The sequence below is a fragment of the Leptosomus discolor genome, chromosome 5 (assembly GCF_034619465.1).
Source record: "Leptosomus discolor isolate bLepDis1 chromosome 5, bLepDis1.hap2, whole genome shotgun sequence".
Taxonomy (NCBI): Eukaryota; Metazoa; Chordata; class Aves; order Leptosomiformes; family Leptosomidae; genus Leptosomus; species Leptosomus discolor.
In genome coordinates this window covers 72,320,535-72,341,872 of record NC_141395.1, presented here as the reverse complement: position 1 = coordinate 72,341,872, position 21,338 = coordinate 72,320,535, and the positions used below count along the sequence as shown (strand labels likewise).

Here is a 21,338-nt window from a genome sequence, read left to right as displayed (position 1 = left end):
AAAAAACCCTACATATTTCAAAAAAAAAAAAAAAAAAAAGCCAATGGGAGAAGGGAGAGGGAGGCTAAAATTTGTGCTTTTCCTCAAATCAGGAGAAATCAACACATTTTGCAGCATGGACATACTCAAAAATCTCATCAGTGCTAAAAGCCTCCAAAATATCATTCTTATAACTCCTCCCTAAACAGGAAAATTCTTCTGCTAGTGACTGGTAAAGGATCCAAAAATGCCACAGAGTGAAGACTCATGGGCTACATCCCAGACACACTCAAAAAAGGATAGTAACTATGACTGTAACTCAATGCAACCTTGCACATCCAAGGAGCCAAGGTCAAATGCCCAACGAGAAGATGTACTCCTCAGTGATGTAAGCAATGCAGGAAGACTGGTTTGGAGAGCACAGATCACTGCTATGGTCAACCAGCCTCCACAGAAAGGGCATTAAGGACACTTCATGCCACTAAACTCAGTCTCATGACTTCGAGGTAGCCATCAAATGCTACCTGCAACCTGCACGACCACCTTTCTTTTATGGAGGTCACAATAAGACTGGGTCAGGTTGTGAAAAAAGGCAAGACTTTTTTTTTTTTTTTCTTTTTTTTTTTTCCCTAAAAAGAATTGCTAGCTTTACTTTTTCTTTTTAATTAAATTTTGTTCATAGAAAAAAAAAAATTCTGGTGGTACATAGGGAAGCCTTATCCTCATGCTAACATTATAAAGAGGATGCCTCTGTACTCAAGCCTCTGCGTTCAGCTGGGAAAAGGCATCATTCACCCCTTGGGTCAGTAATGAACAAATGTGGGCCAGACTGATATAGAGGAGCACATCATACTTCTCAGAGAGCATTGCCCAGGCTACAGGGATGTTTTCATTTCCAGCCTCTTTTTTGAGGGTGTTGGTAGACTAACCAAACATACCTGCTCACATGAATAGAGAATGGTTTTCCCTGTTTCTTGGAGAGAGTGCTTTATCTGGGCATTTCATTTGATTTGCCTAAATTAAAAGCTAGTTACCTTCAGTGCCTAATGTCGGCGAACATCCTAACCCCGCACCCTCTGGCTAAGGAGGCAGATAAATGCCTTGGGAGCTTGGATTATTAAACCAAAGGTCAGGAGAAAAAAAAAAAAAATCAGTCAATTTTTCCTGCAACATATCACTACTCAACAAGCTGTTTGTAGCCACGCATCACTGGAGAAAGCTGTCTGCATTGCCTACTGGCCCTAGCTCCCCACCCCAGCTCTCTGCACCTTTTTTCCTTTTGCTCCCATTCCCTTCCCAGTTAATCCAGGCTGAGCTGCATTCAGCTGACTCCATCCAGACCTTCTTATGGGCATTTACATTTCACTTGCCGGGACTTCCAGCTCCAAGCACGTAGCACACAAGTATTTGTGCTGGCTCTGGGAAGAGCTTTGACCAAGATTATTCACTGCCTCATATATACCCTACTCACACATCAGCAGCCAAGTCTGTCTCGCTGACTAGAGATGGCACTCCATTTGGGATTAACTCTCCCAAATTCATTTGCCACAGATACAGTCCTTATTCTGAATGACTCAGCTATCAGAGGAAGAGAAACCGTTTCAGAAAAGGAAATAACCCAATTTGACAGTAAGAAGCCTGCCCTTATCTGATGCCCTTACAATTCCTTTTGCACAAGAGGCAGAAAGTCTGCATGAATTTGAAAAGGAGTCCAGCAACTTTGTTTTTTTTTTCTGTTTTAGCAGGACCCCTCAGCTGGGTAAGCAAATGCTTTTGCAACATACAGAGTACGGTAGATAAATGTCCTACATGGCAGGACCGTTATTCACCATGAAGCCCTGTTCCCAAATACTCTGCCTCCCCTCACCTGCCTAATAGTCTCATTTTAGGCAGAGGGATAGTCACCTGGTTAGTACGAAAGTCGAAAATGTGGCAATTTTACTAATTAGTTCCCCACAAACACTATCATTTTTCTAACAGCCAAGGCTATAAACCTACCAAATATTCACTCGTTGCTCCCCAACCATTTTCAGAGTTAGAGGATGTTCAAGGAGACACACACATCAGCCTTTGAAGGAAAGGGGTCAAGTGGCAAAGGAGGATGATTAAGCCACGATTTGCAGTCGGGGAAGCAGAAAATGCTGCCCCAAAGGTCTCACCTGAAGAGCTGACCCTCGGCTTGCTCCTGAACACAGAGATATATGCAGCACTGCCAGCTCTCGTGATTCATGGCATACTGCTTTGTGCTGGTGCGGCTGTCATGAGAGACAAGCAGAGATGCTTGTAAGAACGTCCAAGGCTACTTGCATGCATCTGGTGATGAAATAGGGCCCAATGCAGAGGAGGCATCAGTGTTAGGACAGGGTGAAAGAATGGAAGGCTTGAGGGGAAGACAGCTGCTGGTCTTCCTCAGCTTGGCACCCTGGAACTGTTTGGTTTGGAGATGCAACGAGCCAAAATGGGAGAAACCAGGAGAGACCTTCTGCTAGAGCATGGGGAGAGTGGATGAACCAGGAGGGTGGAAGGGAACAGCTGGAGGAATTCTGAGGCTGACAACAGGGGCAGGGAGGCACGATTAAAATAAAAATAAGCTGCATTTAGCTATCTGGACAATTAATGATAATTCCGAGATGAAAAATAATTATTGCAATTAGTGCATTATGGATCTATTTATGTAACTGCTCAGGAAAGAAGAAAATTATCTAGCCATGTTTTTGAAGTGCACTGAAGAGTCAAGGAATTGATTCTTAAATTAAAAAAAGAATAGTTTAGGAGTGCAAGCACAATAGCTGTTCTGCTTGATAGAAAGGCTTTCCTGGGTTAAGGATCTCCAGCAGTTACTAAGGTGGTTTATGTTACAAATAATTTTGTACATGTAAACATCTTTCCTGATCACATCGATCTCCACAGACTGACTTTTTACTTTTACATCCTCTCCACTCTCCTAAATTTAGCTCCAAATCTTCCGACTATTATTACTGTTACTATTTTTGAGCCTCAAGTTTGCAAAACAGAGTGTATGTGAATTAGGGCAGATCTGATGCACTGATGAAAGCAATGCATTGGAGGGAGAAGGAGAGAGCCTGCAAACCAGTCTGAGAGTTTATACTGCATTAAGAAGGTCAGTCAAGTCCATCAGGCAAATTACAGTGTATAAAGACAATATGAAGAGAGGAACCAAATCCTCCCCTTCATTCACAGCCGAATCTCAGCAGGAGCTGCAGTCATACACGAAATCAGAGCCACATCCTAAGTGCTTGAATTTTGCATGCAAGCTGCATTAAGAGAAGCAGGTTTAATAAATTGTGCAACATTTGGAAAAGCCATTTTAATTCTCTAATTAGCATGCGTACAATGAAAACTAACTGCGCGTGTTTGTGTATATGCATATCTAGGAGAGAGAATTTAATGAACTGTATCTATTGCAAGTGAAACTGAAGTTTCATTTTCGCAATGTTGTGCTGTGTGATGCAGGTTTCAACACCACAACACACTCTTCTGCCTAGAAAATATCTTCTTGCTCCTCCTCTCGCATTTTTTCTCTTGGGTTCATGGTCTTTGGCAAAGTGTGAGAGGGGGGGAAAAATAAAATGAAAAAGCTACACAAGCATCCTACTCTGGCTTCATATTAAAAATAAATAAAACCCCAACAACAAAACCAACAAAAAATAACAACACATACACAACCACAGAAAACACTCTTTCAGTGTAGGCCATCATTTTCTGTTATCTACCTGACATTCTCTGCCACCTGAAACCAGCACAAGAAAAGCTTTATACAATCAATACACATCCTACCATCATTAATCACCAACAGAAAGGAAAAAAAAAATAAAGTAAGCCTGACAAACCAAGTGTCCAGCAATAAAAAAAAGGACAAAAGAAAGGGGGAGGATAGATGAGGAAAAAAATGAAAAAGCTGAGACAAAGAGAGATCTGCAGCAGTTCAAAACAAACTCACAGTCCATCCTGCAGCTCTTGAGTATCATTTGAGGTCCCCAGAGATCGAAGGCTTCTTTCCAGAGAGGTCACTGTCAACAGCAGAGAAAGAAAAGATAAAGAAGCAGTACACTTCTTCAGAGGAAAAAAAAAATACTGGATTTTCACTCATTTGTTTGTCTCTCAATATTACTTTATTTTTTAAACAATACAATGAAGTAGTGCCTGGACAAGTAACTTATGAGACAAAGGGGGCAATATCTAGCAATAACCATTACCCAAAATTGGATAAATTTGGTCCCTTGGATGTACAAATGGTGAATCCACGTATCATGTGCCATAACATGATGGGGTATGACTCCTTGTAAGAGCAGGAAAACCTCCATCCCATGGATCTCGAGCAGGTCTCTGACTCTTCCAGCCCCAAACTTTCTAACTCTTCCTATGCAACTGCAAGTCTTTATGAAACTGCATGAAATTCCCAGGGCTGGAGGCAGTTGTGCTTTCTGCCAGGAGATCAGGGCAGCACTCTTGGCAGCGGGAAAACACTGCTTCTCCTCCTTAAGTGATCCATGCCTTGAGGCCCCACCAAACTGCCCATAGAGCACCTCCAGGTGGAAACATGCCCTCAACGAGAGGCAAGAAACTGCGTGACTATCCATTTTCTGTGTAGTGATTAAGAGGTAGAACATTGTTGTCCATTCTGGTATCTTCCATCTCATTATTCAGGACTTCAACACTCAAAAACTTTTCTATGTTTTGGCTCAGACAAATGGAGTGCTTTGCTGTGATCACCTCCTGTGTTTGAGCTAGAAAGTTTCTTGGCCTTTTCCATCAGGAGAGGAGAATACTCTCCCCTAAGAGGAGCTGGAAGCTGGAAACATGGTGACTTCTGATTTAAGAAATGTATGTGTCGGCGCACATGTATAAAAAATAGCAGAAATCCAGGAGTACTGTTGCCTTTTTAGACCCTTGAATGTTCACTGTCTCAAATTCACTCTCAAATTAGCAGGTCACTACTTTTGGACTTAAGAGTATCAAGTATGCAAAGTGCTTCAAGATCTTCCACAATGAAAGATGCTAAGTAAATTACATTCTTGAGATTTAGATACGGAATTTCCTCAGGAAATTTCCTCAATTTCCAGTTGTAAAAACTCATACCCCATTATCAGTCAAGCTTCAATATTTAAGGAAGGAAAAAAGAACATATTAGAAACATGGCTCAATTATTTCCACAGAAATTTAAGAAATTTTCTGTTTTAATGACTGCAGACTTGGACTTGGACTGTAACTTTGAACAAGTCGCTTAATTATTTTTCCACTGGCAGACAAAATCCCCTTTTCTCTTTTGGGCTTCTCTGGGTTGACATCAAAAGTCACTAAACAGCATAAAAAGTAACTATTGTGCCTGGACAACATGAGTACTCAAAACACACTTGGATACCACCATGTAGTTTCACCCCGCTTGCTAGATCTCAATAACAGATTTTAGTGTAGAGTTTGGCGATTCAGAAAGATAAAGCCTCAAGGAATTGTCTATAACTAAGATAAAAATTATTATCCTTTGCCGAATGCATGATGTTTTAAAGAACAAATTGAAAGGCTGCACTAATAACCACTTTCTTCTCTAGGAGAACAACGTTGATCCTGCAGAGATCTCACAGATGTTATAATTCTCTCTCATCCCCCTCTCCAACAAATCAATCTCCCATGCAACCTATATACTGTTCTTTTCACAGACAAAATTTTGCATCATCTAAAAATACTTCTGGGCCCATTAACCCTTCAGAACAAAGCAGAGCGTGGTCCTTAGAGAACGGACAGCAAGTCAAGGTAGAGGAAGCACTTGTACAGACACTGAATTTCTAAGAACGTGTAAATGTCACATGTGCAACTCCAGAAGGGAAAACAGCAGCAACAGCATCCAGGCACCCTTCTAACCTGAACTGCAAAATCAGGACAATTCAAAGTGAAAGCTACTCAACCACCATCTCCCTACGAATGAAGACGAGGTTGATGGAAGACAGATCTGATATACAGGCGGTTCTCTGCAAAAACCAGCACTAACCTTTGCTACTACTTGGAGAAGATTGGAGTAGGAAGCAGTTTTCCTATTGCACAAAGCTGTTCAAGAGTTCACACACATGCCATTTTACACTGAGGCAAATCCAAGAGCTTCCACATTCGTTAAATATTTTTGAAAATACACGTACAGGCAAAAGAATCTGAGACAGGAGTGCAATAGAAGACGAAAACACTTGTCAGTCAGGTGAGAAAATGACTCAGGTTTAAGTCCCTATCCTAAAATTTTATCTAATATTCTAATTCGAGCATAATAGTTACACACTTATATAAAGGTCAGTTATCGCAAAATGACAAGATATGCACTCTGGAACAGCCAAAGATCGGCATTTGATACGGCTTTTACCTGGGAAATAGCAGGACTGAGACTCCAACTTGAGTCTCCTGGATCCCAGGGAGACTGAGCTATTTTGATGTAAATCTAGCTTGCTTTGACCAAGAATTGCTCTAGCAAAATCTGTGTAGTTCTTGTGCTGGATGTGATCAATCCCTCTCAATTTACTAGTTCTGACCTTGTGGGCAATAACTCTACCAAAGGAGCAACACATCAAGCTATGCTGGACAGATGCTGTGAAGCCAATATTAAAACAGACATCTTACTTTAAGAGACTTGTATACTTAATTTTTAAAAGGCATAAGCTAGTTCTCCAGGATGAGGCACATTCAGAAGAGATCACTGCTGTTGAAGCTGCACCAATTTACATAAACTCAGAGTTTGGCACCAGCTGTCTGTGACGTTGCAAACCTTAAAAACAGTGGGGGATAAGAAACCATCCTGAGATGGCAATGGAGACTTTATCATACCTGGGGGATGCTGAAAAATCCTTTGCTCAGCCTCTCAGATCAAGGTAATGGGACTGCACATGGCACCAACCTGTCACGGGGAGCCATTAATGAGCGAGTTACAGGAATTAGAGAGGGAAGAGATCCATTAGAGCACTCAGGTTCTCCATCTGTCCAGAACAGGTCTGATTCCTCCAGTACATCCTCCACTGATCAGCCCTCTAGACAAGATGCACCAAACCAACCCCTTCTACAAGTGTTATTTATTTTACTTACTTATAAGGCATTTACTGAGAGGCAGCTAAAATCTGTACGCTGAAAGAAATGCAAAACCTTAATAAATATAAGTAGAAAAAAAGCCATCAATGACACAGATTCAGCCAATATTTCAGCTTCATTTTGTGGGGTTTTTGTGGGTTTTGGGTTTGTTTTTTTTTTCTCCTGAAGGGAAAAATCAACTGAACAAAAAACCCCCATAAACCTCGCATAAGTCAAAGCACTATCAGACAACCTTACCTATGCCCCATAGGGACAGCCCTCAAAGAAATAGAGAGAGAAAGTAGACGCAAATAATACAAAAAATCTCCCTCTACCCTTGACACTTCTGTAAGAGATGGGATAAAAGAAAGGCTGTAAGCTCATGACCTGGCAGGAGAGTGATCCAGTAGCACGTAAACAGAACCAACTGTCCTAGCTAAGGTTTTTATTCAACACATGAGGCAGATTTCCATGTTCATAGCAGAAAAAGGGAGCAGGAGGCATTTATACATGAGATCAGCCAAGATCAGCTCAGAGCTGTAAAGATCCCCCTTGGTCAAGAGGCAAGTCCTGAACTGCCCAAGAAGAATTTAAATCACCCCAAAAGGTCAGACTTCTGCAAAAAGAGCAAGGAAAGCAAAGAGGGACAAAGTATGCTGTGTTTATCACTTCTGTAGTGTTATTCAATAAAAATCAACAGTGCTTTGAAGTCCCAGTACAAACTTCTTGTTTCATTAAAAATAGTAATTCCCCAAAGACAGAAAAAACACAGCGAGACTGCCCACAACGTGGCATTTTGGGAATCTAAACCACAGAAGCATAGCATGGGGAGTCCATGACATCTTTAGCATCCCAAGAGGGAGAAGACCATTTCAGGTGCACAGTTTGGTCTCCAAACACAATGGGGAACCTGAAAAAACCCAAAGAGGCTGGGTAAAGACAGGAAAAGAGGAGCTGTGATTTGATTTATGCAACCCTGTAGGACGTTCCACACACCACGCCCAGCACAAAAGGACTACAAATCATCATCTGGTGAGCATCTGCAATGCAGCCGTTCGTTCCTTGCTCATCTTCTTGTGTGGTGGTACACCAACAACAGCACTGACTTTTGCTACATGCTCTGAGACAGAGCTTACTGAGTTTCCTGAAGAGACTGTACGGTACAGCTATATGGGGCAGAAAGGATCATGGGCATCCTTTCCTATTTTATAGCCCTACAAAGTTCTTTACCTAACGTGGATTAGTTCTGCCGAAGCTGAGCAGTACACTCAGCATCCCTCTTCTGCAAAGCTGTACGCACTTTTGGGGAAAAGGCTACGAAGAAGCCACACACAAACTGAAAGAAACTGAATTTAGCAGACGAAAATTAATATAGGTGGTGAACAGAGCAACGGTGGAACATCTCATGGGCATTTCTTCAACCTAAAAGCACTTTAAAAAGCATTATAAATTCATAGATTCATAGATTTTAAAGGCCAGAGAGAGCAATTCTGATTATCCAATCTGATTTCCTGCTATAAAATTTTGTCCCATCACTCCTACATCAAGACTGTAGACTGTAGCTGGACTAAAGTATATCTTATAAAAAGACATTCGAATCTTGATTTAAAGGTTCGAAGCAAAGCCAAATCCATCACGTCCCCTCAATAAGCAGTTCTAATGGCTGGTTATCCTCCTACAGAAAGATTGAATTTGTCTAGCTTTGAATGCTATCTCCTGATCTCGTTATGTGCGAGAATGTTAGATTAATGAGCCCTACGCTATCTATTTGATGTCTTTCTTCCCAGAGAGGTACTTACACACCATGATCAAGTCCCCTTAGATGTCTCAAACAGAAGTTCGGATGGCATGCATTTTAAAGTCTGATTTGCAGACTTCAAACAGTTGTCATAGCTCTTCTCTGTACCCTCTCCAATTTCACAAAATAGTTTTAAGTACAGGCGCTGTCATTACCTGCTTCACAGAGCACTCAGTACAAGCAACTCTTCACAGAAAACACATCATCAGGCACTCTGTACCATCTCAAGAGGGGAAACAAAGACCACCAGAAATTGCTCCAAACCTAATTGAATGGAGTAATGCAATTCTAACAAAGAATAAAAATAGAGATTGGAACGTGGCCTCTCCGAAAACATGCACCACTCATCTTAAGGGTTTCTCAGGTTAAACTCCACTACAACAGGAGTTTTGATTACAGTACATAGACATATCAAGTCAGCCCTAACCTGGCTAGTTTGGATATTAATAGCACACACAGACTTGCAAGCAGCTTGCACAACTTCACACTGAGCCCTTGGTTTGGTAGCAGAAGTGCTCCTACTGTTCATCACTACCATCGTCAAAGTAAAACTCTCAGTGTTAGAGCAACCAAGACTGATACTAACCCAGGTATTTCTGTCAGTTATAATATGCTTATACACCGATCTGTAAGGCAAGTACCAGTGATCACAGCTGGGATCAGCCACAAGCTCAGGTCACAGCATTGGAGTTTTCTCAAAGAAAAGACCAAGAAAAAGGCCCTGGAGGTCCTGGTGGACACCAAGCTGAACGTGAGTCAGCAATGGCACCTTGCTGCAAAGGTGGCAAATGGTATCCCGGGCTCCACTAGGCAAAGTATTGCCAGCAGGTTAAGGGAGGTGAACCTTCCCGTCTACTCATCACTGTTTTAAGGCCACACCTGGAGTGCTTGTGTCCAGGTCTGGGCTCCTCAGTACAAGAGAGACATGGACATACTGGAGAGAGTTCAGCAAAGGGTGACAAAGACGATTAAGGGTCTGGAGCATCTGTCCTGTGAGAAAAGGCTGAGCCAGTTGGGACTGTCTAGCCTGGAGAAGAGAAGGCTGAGGGGGGATCTTATTAATGCGTATAAATACCTGAACGGAGGGAGCAAAGACAGAGTCAGGCTCTTTTGACAAGAGAAAACGGGCACAAATTGAAACACTGGAGGTTCCCTCTGAACATCAGAAAACACTTTTTTACTGTAAGGGTGATCTTGCACTGGCACAGGTTGCCCAAGGAGGTTGTGGAGTCTCCATCCTTGGAGACACTCAAACACCGTCTGGACACGGTCCTGGGCAACCAGCTCTAAGTGGCCCTGCATGAGCAAAGGGGTTGGACAAGATGATCTCCAGAGGTCCCTTCCAACTTCAATCATTCTCTGACTCCAAATTTCTCCACCTTCTGCAGCGCATGGTTGTCCTTCACCCCAAGCACCATCAATCCCACCATTGCTCTCCAGTATCCTAGTGGTAAAATATCTCTGGCAACCCAAAGGTAACTTTCAATGGCTGAATTTCTCAGATTCAGCTCTGTGAAGAAAGCTGTCAAACTTGTGGTATCCAAGCCAAAAAGTTATGAATAACAAGTGTTTTAAACAACTGTTTGTATAATGCATCTATCAGTCACTCCTCTGAAAAATAACAAAAAACAAACATGAAGTATGCATTTCCCATTTTGCTTTTGACCCATTTGGAACCATCTTGTATGTGCAGAAATTGACAAAATGACCAATTACTGCAGAGTCGTAGATTCATGAAGGTTGGGGGGGATTTCTAGAGTTCTCTAGTCCAACCTTCTGCTCAGAAAATGTCCACTTAAGAGCAAGTTGCTCAGGGTCTTGTCCAGCTCTGAATATCCTGAAGGATGAAGATCTCACAGCCTCTCTGGGCTCCTGTTGCACTGTTTGACCAGCCTGATGGTCAGAAGCTTTTTCCTCACGTTGAGTTGGAATGTCTTTCGTATCAGATTCCCTTTGCCTCTCATCCTTCCACCACGCACATCTGAGATGTTATGGCTCCACCTACACTACAGTCTCCCATTAGATAATTACAGACAAGAATATGATTTCTGTTAATTCACATTCAACTTGTGGTTGAACACTACCTCCAGGTTTTTTCTTCAAAATAGCTTTATCGCCAGCCAGCACCCATCCTGTCCTGTTGCATAGGGTTATTCCATACCCAGGCACAAAGAAAAGTGTGAATAATTATTTTCCTTCTGATTTTACAGCCAGCTGAGCACTTGAACAACTTAATGGAGCCCACCCAGAGCCTACATACGTTTCAGGCCTTCACCTTCTGGGATAGTGGAGAGCAGCAATGAGGCTCACAGTGCTTGGGGTGAGGTACATCCATGTTGCAGGAGGTCCTGAACTCAAGGTGATGATTGTCAAAAGTAAACTCAAACGTACCAATCCTTTGTAGTCATAGAAAAAATGGTGCTTGAATGTTCCTGGCAGATGGAGCATACACAATTCCTTTAAAGACAAGACGACTATGTTTTAGAAGTTTTACTTCCCATCCCTCTTCTAGCAAGGATTCCTTGCTTCAATGACTGGGGCCTTCCCCCTGGGACATGTGAGGGAATAATTACATCAATAAGGAGGCACTAAGATCCTTTCTTTACACCTAGGCCAGCCCTCTCTGTCACCCAAACCCCATAGACACAGAACAGACCAGACAGAGAAGCTGTTCAGGTGATTCAGAAGCAATTTCAAGGTCCACTGTAAAATCAGCACCTGAAAATTTTAGGTGACATGACAGTAACTACCTGACACTAGTGTATTTTAGAACTGGGATGTCATGACATTGACTACCATTCAGCAATGCTAGTTTATATCTACCTGCAAAGCATATCTACCTCCAGCCCAAACCAACAAAACTAATGAGCCAGAGCATCTCTCCAAAGAAGGGAAGCACTCTGCATCTCTCAGGTCTGGGGAGACATGAGCAGGAATAGCATCCCTGCTCAATCTAGAGTAAAGAATAACAGAAGAGTTTCGGTGTTGGTGTTTTTATAACAGAGATAGATGTTTTGCAAGCTCATATGACAGGCTCTGAACGCAGTAGTGCTGCAACACATTAGAAAATGAGTTTGGCTTGTTCCACCTTTCTGCGCTCTAACTCCCTATTGTAACAGATGACACAATTAAAAATAGAAAAGGATGTGGTCCCAGCAAGGATTGGAATATATCTGTGCCTGTTTAATGGAACATATGGTGGAATATTTTTACATCTTATAAAGAACTGTGTATTGGACATGTGCTGGTGCTCGTGAGATGCAGCAGCAGAAAAACTGCATTAATATTTGCTCCCTGACAACAGGAGCTGCCATACACCGTGTACACAGACACGAGTTATCAGCAGGACAGCACACAATTGACTAGGAAATCCTTCATTATACGCACCATTGGAGTTAATTCGGAAGACATTGGCTGAAGTCTCCTGAAAAAGTTCCTGTAGTTCGCTGGGATCAATCTGGGTAGCTGTGAAGACAAAAAGGGGGAAGATACATTAATACTGGAGACCACGGATCACTTTGAAAAGGGCTCACCTACTTGAAAGGGGATACAGGTTCCTCTTCACTGCATAAATTTAGCCCAAGTAGGTGGTCTGATAAAGCCTTACACAGTCTCTGATCAAGCCTTACGCAGTGTCTGATCGTGCAACTTGTGCTGGACAGGCAAATACCTACTCCAGCACATTCAGGACAACAAAGCTGCTGCTGCAATATGGCAGATTGAGACAGCACTTGTAGCAATTATTAGCAATAGGAATATAAATTGTTTCTGCTCATTTATCAGAGCCATGAATGAACAGGACACTGCAGACACAACAGCACAGTTAACCATCGCTTTCCAGAGCAGGTCCTGCCTTCAGAAAAGGGGAGGAAGCAGCGAGCAGAGAGCAACCGCTCCGTGGGCTCAAAGCTTTCGGGGCAGGAGGCAGATAGGAGCCCAGATGGGTCCTCCACACATTCATCTTCCAGACCCCAAGAGAGGCTTCCCTTCTTCCCGCTTTTTTCCTGATAGCCCAACTGCAAGGGTCAACGAGTCGGTGCCAGGAATTGCTACTGCCACTGCCCAGACAACCACACTCAGCATCATTGCTAAGGTCCTGCTTTCACCAAGGTACCCAGATCTGCCCTACAGGGAGAACACTGAAGTGAGGGTTTGAATGTTTGGGGTTTTGAGGTTTGGTGGTGGTTTGGGTTTCTTTTTTAGCTTCATTCCCCAACTTTACACACCATGAAACTACCCCGAGCTCCTCCACAGCTTCATCATCCCTAGAAAAGGAGTGACGTGAGGTTGGACTGGGCTATATTACAGAGAAAGAATACATCACTTAAATAAGCTTTAAACAGATGTTTGGTTTTTTGATTGGTAATAATCACCAGAGAAACACTCGTTTATACCTATGTCTTTGGCACTAGCTTTATGGCAGCAGCTTTATAGCAGATTTTCCCATGGTTTAGCCCTGTTCTGCCTCCCACCTGGGTCAGCTTTGCAGGTTTCTCAGAAGCTGCTCTACCTGAAACTTTAGACAAGTCCAAAAGCACCGTAGGGCTTGTCCACATGAGACACCTCAGTGCATTCAAACAGCCACTGCTATTAGCAAGCCGCTCCTTTGAGCCAAAACACTACAGAAACTCAAACAGGAGCTACGATTTGTATTTTCAGATCAACATATTCTGCATTAACCAGACTTCCCTAAGCTGCTGAAACACCATGCACCCAACCTGCATTTGGAAGAGCAGAAAGTCAGTAACGGAGCAAGGCGAAAACGATGAATATTGAACAAAATGAGAAGCACTGTTCTGGTTAGTCCTTGAGGACAAGCTCCACATCCAAACAGTGCAATCAGGGGATTTTCCACTGCTTCTCACACGTCTCACCCGCAGCAGCACTCGTGTGAGACGATTCAGTCCTGCACCAGCCGCAAATAAAGTCCTGGATCAGTCTGTCAGGTTGACACAAATCCGGGGCATTAAATGATGTTTAATCCAAATGCATAGGGGCTCATTGCTAGAGATTTTCCCACTCTTATCTTCTTGCAGTTCCTCCTAAATCAGCTATCCCAGACATTCCTTTCCTTTGCTTTATATATGAGGCTATATAACACAAGAAACTAGCTTGGGCTTACCCGTCCCCCAGGAATTTCACTTTTTAGTAACAAGATCGAGTTTTCATTAAACCACTGACAAAAGAGCAGCACAGGATAAGATATTTAGATCTTTACAGACTGTGCTGACCCCAGTTTCAGGAGGATTTTCTTGGATTTTCAGTGTGTCAACAAATTCTGGGTTAGTAATATGGGAGGATGGATGGGCAGGACATGGCTTCAGCTTGGCTAAATTTCCAATTGCATGTGCTAAGAGGACTGGTCCCCACGTTTTGTGATAGAGGCTTTTTGGATGGGTGGGTTTGGTTTGGTTGTTGGTTTTGTGGTTTTTTTGTTGTTTGGTTGGTTTTTTTTTTGTGGAGGAGAGAAGAGTTTACTTACTTATTTCTTTCATTTCTTTCCTTAGAAACACTAAATTTGCCTCAACAGATTTTTAGCCTGGCACTTAGGAACTTTGATGAACGAAGCCTCAGATGAACCATGATGCAATCAAGCCAAGGGTTGGAAACTCCTTGAAGTCCTCAATTATAAGCACCCAGCTAGGAATAGTATTGCATTAAACCCCCCAAAGAATATGGACTGCAGACCTCAACACATTCCCACATGGGGACACCCCTGCAGATTCATAGCATCCAGCAGGTACCACTGGGGAGTCATTTAAAATGCCAAAACCACCCCAAAAGCAAAGCTGAAATATTCCAAATGTCACAAAAGATAGGAGAAGCACCAATTCCATTGCATGGTCTGTGCACGCCTGCACTTCAGAGTCCCTGCAACAGCATGAGAAAGAAACACCGACCAACACTGCATGTCTAGAGTTGGTCCATATAGTTAAAAACTACCCAGAAATTCAGGTGCTAATTTGGGAGGGTGGGAGGTAGCCAGCCTCCCCTGGGTGGCCATGGGGAGACGAATTTGCTCACCCTGTGCCACACTTCCCTAACGGAAAACAGCCAAACGCAACAGGACAATATGTAATGATCACACTCTGAAGACACAGAAATACTTAACTTTTTAAGACTCAGCATATTTATTTTAGCCAAATGCAAGAGGACTGTGAGATGATGACCTCTCCCCTCAAAGGCCTGAGATCTTGATCCATAAATATCTAACAGAAGTGCCACATCACCCCCACACCTCAAACAAGTGCAAATTAAATGAAAAAACAAGGCAGATGCAACCTTTGGCCAGAATTTCCAAATTATTACCTTGAAAATGCAAGGCTTGGAGAATGGCTTATCTGAGAAAACTGCACTGAATGTTGATTGCAGTTTCCTGCCCCTGGACAGTTTATATATATATATATTACAGCATGCTGCCAGTTCTGGGTTTATTTTGTTTTGGTTTTAGAAAATAAAAAAAAATAGTAACAAAGAGGTGGTTTTAACTGCTCTGATTCCAAGCTTCCACACATGAAGCAGAGATGTTGTAACTATTCACGGAGGATTCAGCTGTTCAGGCAGACAAGTAAAACAATTTAAAAACAGCAGCAGAAAGCAAAGCAAAAACTCATCTGTACTGCCAAACTAAGTGAAGACATACCAAGACGGTGAAAGAAAGTGAATGTGAAGTATATTTGTGGCTAATAAAAAATTAAACGACTTCAACTACATAAAGCAATTGCTAAACTATTACGATTCCCCAAGAAAAAGTATGAGGTTGCCAATATCCAGTAAATACTTTGCATGCCCCAACGGCAAGAGAGTTCAGGACCACAACTGGGAAAAGATGACTTTTACTTACACAGTGGGTCCTGAATGCTGTGAGGAGTTTTCAGTGGATATGTTACAGTGCGAATCGTTTCTCCTCCACTTCCTTAACTGGACATTTCCAAAAATATTTTTACAGTTTCCACTTACTTTCCTCATTTGCTTTCCAGCAGAATCGCTTCAGCAGGAGACAAGGCAACTCAACTTCCTCTGCTATCAGCTCAACCTAATCCCCACCTAGCAAATAGTGCCGACTCATTATATATATTGTAATTGCTAAAGCAGCAGCTGCCAACACTGGCATTTCTGGTATTTTCCTAGTTAATTCTTCTTTCTTTTGCCTGAAAAGCTACACAGACGCCCAGGTAGGTGGAATAAATCGAAAGGACAAGATTTTAAGCACATGCTCTATCAAAGCAAAGTGTGTCACTGGTGCCCAGTCCCGTTGGAGGCCTGTGACTAGTGGTGTTCCCCAGGGGTCAGTACTGGGTCCAGTCTTGGTCAACAAATTCATCAACAACCTGGATGAAGGGACAGAGCGCACCCTCAGCAAGTTTGCTGACAATACTAAACTGGGAGGAGTGGCTGACACGCCAGAAGTCTGTGCTGCCATCCAGTGAGACCTGGACAAGCTGGAGAGCTGGGCAGAGAGGAACCTGGTGAGGTTCAGCAAGGGCAAGTGTAGGGTCCTGCACCTGGGGAGGAATAACCCCAACTACCAGTATAGGCTGGGGGTGACCTGCTGGAGAGCAGCTCTGCAGAGAAGGACCTGGGAGTTGTGTTAAGACAACAGGTTGACCATGAGCCAGCAAGGTGCCCTTGTAGCCAAGGCCAATGGTATCCTGGGGTGCATGAAGAAGAGTGCGGACAGCAGGTCGAGGGAGGTTCTCCTCCTCCTCTACTCTGCCGTGGTGAGGCCTCATCGGGAGTGCTGTGTGCAGTTCTGGGCCCCCCAGTTCAAGATGGACAGGGAATTACTGGAGAGAGTCCAGAGGAGGGATATGAAGAGGATGAGGGGACTGGAGCATCTCTCCTATGAGGAACAGCTGAGACACCTGGAGAAGAGAAGACTGAGAGGGGACCTTATCAACACTTATAAATGCCTAAAGGCTGGGTGTCAAGAGGATGGGGCTAGGCTCTTCTCAGTGGTGCCCAGCAACAGGACAAGGGGCAACGGGCACAAACTGGAGCACAGGAAGTTCCGCCACAACATGAAGAAACACTTTAGTACTGTGAGGGTGACAGAGCACTGGAACAGGCTGCCCAGGCAGATTGTGGAGTCTCTTTCTCTGAGGATATTCAAAACCCACCTGGACTCCAGTCCTGGACAACCAGCTCTAGGTGAACCTGCTTTAGCAGGGCGGTTGGACTAGATGATCTCCAGAGGTCCCTTCCCACCCCTACCGTTCTGTGATTCTGCATTCGCACATGCTCTGGCCAACTGCAACAGGAGACCTCAGCTACAAATGTGATCTTAAGGAACCACGCAGCTTGAGTGTGGTGGGTTGACCTTGGCTGGGCACCAGGTGCCCACCAAAGTGGCTCTATCACTCCCCTCCTCAGCAGGACAGGAGGAGAAAATACAACTAAAGGCTCGTGGGTCAAGAAAAGGACAGGGAGACATCACACACCAATTACCGTCACAGGCAAAACAGACTTAACTCAGGGAAATTAATTTAATTTATTGCCAATCAAAAGTCAGAGTAAGGTAATGAGATATAAAACCAAATCTTAAAACACCTTCCCCCTACCCTTCTTCCTGAGCTCAACTTCACTCCTGATTTTCTCTACTGCCTCCACAGTGAGCGGCGCAGAGGGATGGGGAATGGGTGTTGTGGTCAGTTTATCACACGTTGTCTCTGCCACTCCTTCCTCCTCACACTCTTCCCCTGCTCCAGTGTGGGGTCATTCCCATAGGAGACAGTCATTCACAAACGGGTCCTTCCCAAGGGCTGCTCTTCTTCATGAATTACTCCAGAGTGGGTCCTTTCCATGTGTCCTTTCATGGGGTGCAGTCCTTCAGGAACAGACTGCTCCAGCGTGGGTCACTCACAGGGTCAGAAGCCCAGTCAGCAAACCTGCTCCTCTCTACAGGGCCACAGGTCCTGCCAAGATCCTGCTCCAGCATGGGCTTCCCACAGGGTCATGGACAGCAGGTGGATATCTGCCCCACCATTAACCTCCATGGGCTGCAGGGGGACAGCCTGCCTCACCACAGTCTTCACCATGGGCTGCAGGGGAATCTCTGCTCTGGTGCCTGAAGCATCTCGTCCTCTGCCTTCCTCACTGACCTTGGTGTCTGCAGAGTTGTTTCTCTCACATATTCTCACTCCTCTCTCTTGGTTGCATGGAGGCAGCTTCTGGCATCTTCTCACAAAACCTACCCCTGCAGCCCTCCGCTACCAAAACCTCACCATGTAAATCCAATACATTATAGAGCCACTGCCTTGTAATCCACCTTGTTGCAGCCCTGGAAATGCATACATTGGCTTTTCTCTGTGGTTTTGTTTGTTTGTTTGTTTGTTATTGTTGTTCACGTGCTTATTTTATTTGTGGCACCAAAAACCCCTTTCCTTCACAAGAAAAATAGTTGTAACCACCACTGCTGAAAATGGTGTCCCATGATGAGATAACTTCATGTGCGTAGTATGAGATATTCCTTTTTTTCAATGATGCTGACAGTGCACTGAGAAGGGACAGAAAGGGAGAAGGAGGAGAGGATGTCATCACAGCCAAGCTTTGCTGCCTTCTCCCTGGTGTTAACCCTTCCCATCTTGTCATCCCAGCAAACTGCCTCAGAATAAAACATGAAGAGAATATGTCTGCTAGTAAATAAAAGAGAGAGAGTGAGTGAACAAACCATGTTTTATTGTTAGCTGGCTGCCCAGCTCTGTATTGCCAAGACACACTCAGGAGCTGTTCTGGGGATAGTTTATCTCAGAAATTTCTTCCTCTAGGCAAAAATCAGCAAGACCGCACCATGTTTAAATCCAGACACGCAACACCGTCTCACACCTATCTGCTAAGCGGAGGTGGCATCTTGACCTCTCTGCTACCCCTATTACTTTGGACCAATGCCAAAAGGAAGAAAAAAAAAGGAAACTGAATCATATAATCATAGATACTTCAGTTGGAAAAAGCTTTTAAGACCATTGGTCCAACTGAAAACAACACTGCCAAGTCCACCACTAAACCATGTCCCTAAGCACCACATCTACATGTCTTTTAAATACCTCCAGGGATGGTGACTCCACCACTTCCCTGGGCAGCCTGTTCCATGCTTGACAACCCTTTCAGTGAAGAAATTTTTCCTAATGTCCAATCTAAACCTCCTCTGGCACAATCTGAAGCAGTTTCCTCTTATCCCACCACTTTTTACTTGGGAGAATACACCAACATCAACCTTGCTACAACCTCCTTTCAGGTAGTCGTAGAGAGTGGTTGAGAACCCTAAAAATCCACACAAGCCTTACACATGATTTTTGCAACCATTATTCCAGTGGAGACTCAGAGTGCATTGCTTTCTACGTTTCAGTGCAATGATAATCTCTAACTCATCACACCTTTGTCTACGGGAGACACTCGGGAGGACTGGCCAGCGGAGGGATGCGGTGCCAGTGCTTGGAGCAAAAAGCTAACCTGGGAACTGCTGGTCTGCTTCCCCCCATCGTGCTCAGGAGGGAGAAAATACTGCTGATGCACGTGGCCACCCCTGAGGCTCTCAGGCGCTGTGACAGTCATTAGCTCCAACCACCACCGACAGCAGTCATGGCAGGGGAAGGAGAAACCCGAGCGAGCTGGCAAGCAGAAATGTCTTTCAGTTCCTCTTCAAGACAAGACAAACGTGAAGCCTGAGCAGGCTTATAAGGTCTTGTCTCTAGTGATCTGGATATAATTAATGTCCAAAGGGAATAGCTAGAGGTCTAGGACAACACACATGGTAAAGATATCTACAGGAACATCCTTTCGCTTAATGTTAATGGAAACTGCCCGTGTTCCCCATGTTAATCTTTCTTGCCTATTAATTATTTCACACTAATTTGAAGCTCCTAATGGCTTTTCTGCAGCCAGGTGAAGTCAATTGCCTCCCTGAACTCAATTTTGTAGCAAACCCAAAATAACTCCAAAGTTGCAGAAAAGAAGAAGCAATAATGACAGTAACCCAAATAAAAAGGGAAAAGAGGAAAACAGGACAAGCATTCAATCTTTCTACTTATAATACTTAACATGGCTGTATCAGACTAGCTCAGTTGTAATGCATTTATCCCCAATGCACCAGCAGGAGCTGTATTCTGTAAAAGATAGTCACAGATTTCCTGCATCTGCATCTTTGCTCCTTTGAAAGCTTTAACTGAAGTTATAACACCATCCTATGCTCAAAGGAACTTCCAGCAGGAAGTTACTTGGTATCCAAACTCCTCCTTTGTACCACAAAACTCCTGCAAGGAGTAAAGTGCAGGTAGGGAGCAACCTGTTCACTATGATTTCAAACCATCCACCCTGAACTTTCAGTTCACCTCTACCAATAAGAACGAAGCACAACTACACTTAGCCCTGTGGTTTAACCCCTTCACAACCCATTTGAATGGCTAAATCTCACACGTCAAGCACCTTGTTGCTTTCCCAGGACCAGGGGAGCCATTGCAATGCTTCAATGCCTGCCTTGAAGATTTTTCTTCAAGGTTGACCTATGTTATCCAAGAGAGTTGACCTATGTTATCCAAGCACTGACCTATGTTATCCAAGAGAGTAACTCTTTGTTGAAGACTATGATCCACAATGAGAGCCATGTGCCTCTGGCACTGGGAAATGAACTCAAGGGAGAGAATAAGATTGATTTCTGGCTGCTGGCCCAGGAGTCGGAGATTTGCTCTGGAGCAAAATGCTAAATTCATGTCTTTATTTTTCCTTTTCCACAGCAATTGACGTAAAAATCAAGAGGTGGAAGAAGATGAAGGAGGCAAAGGGGGAAATAGAAAGAGTAAAGACAAAGAAGCAGATTGGCATAAGAAAATGAAAAATGCTACAGAAAACAGACAAGCAAGAAGTGGTGGATGCACAGCCACCTACACCTACCCCAGACAAGTCCTCTAGCCACCAGTACTCAACAGCTTCCCCGTGGACTCTGTCATGTCTGATCCCATGCTTCATACCAGCCCTCAGTCTTTTCCATAGCAACAACACCGTTTGGTTTTCAGCTGCCTTTCCATTTCATATAAACCACATGAACCTCAGTCATCCTCATGACCTCTGCCCTTCTGTTGAAACTGGTCAAAAAAGCTTCAACGAACACTAGCATAGAAAGGACTGGCCAAAAGCACGTTTGGACAAGGCTCCTTTCTTCTAGTAAAAGAGCAAAGGGAAATGGAAAGGAATGAAAGAAGCAGCATCACATCTAATGTTGCAAAGCTGCTCCGGGCATGGAAGCTTAGGAGGTTATCATTTCCTCCTGTTGAAGTTTGAGTAAAATAAGTGATAAAGGGAAATGTAAGCAAAAATCACACTCATCAGACAACGCGCTTCTCATCAGCACTGGAAAACATGATGCTGTTTCACATGCCAGTGCTCTGAAGCTCTTTGCTTCAGATTTGGATTTATGCAGCGACTTGGACAAAAGACCTGGGTCTCCTTGGCATGGCCACAGCACAAAGAGAGGGCACTGAGAGTATTATACATTTAACTAATGGGA

General features: G+C 43.7%; 1 protein-coding gene across 1 annotated transcript in view; it reads right to left on the bottom strand.

The window, feature by feature from the left end:
- TSNARE1 (t-SNARE domain containing 1) overlaps positions 1-21,338 on the bottom strand; it is a 197,085-nt gene that overhangs the window by 126,064 nt on the left and 49,683 nt on the right. Inside the window, exons 2-3 of the mRNA XM_086466042.1 lie at positions 12,227-12,304; positions 3,941-4,010 (exon numbers count right to left, since the gene is read on the bottom strand). Coding sequence (XP_086322168.1) covers positions 3,941-4,010; positions 12,227-12,304 — 148 coding nt within the window. The remainder of the gene's footprint in view (positions 1-3,940; positions 4,011-12,226; positions 12,305-21,338) is intronic.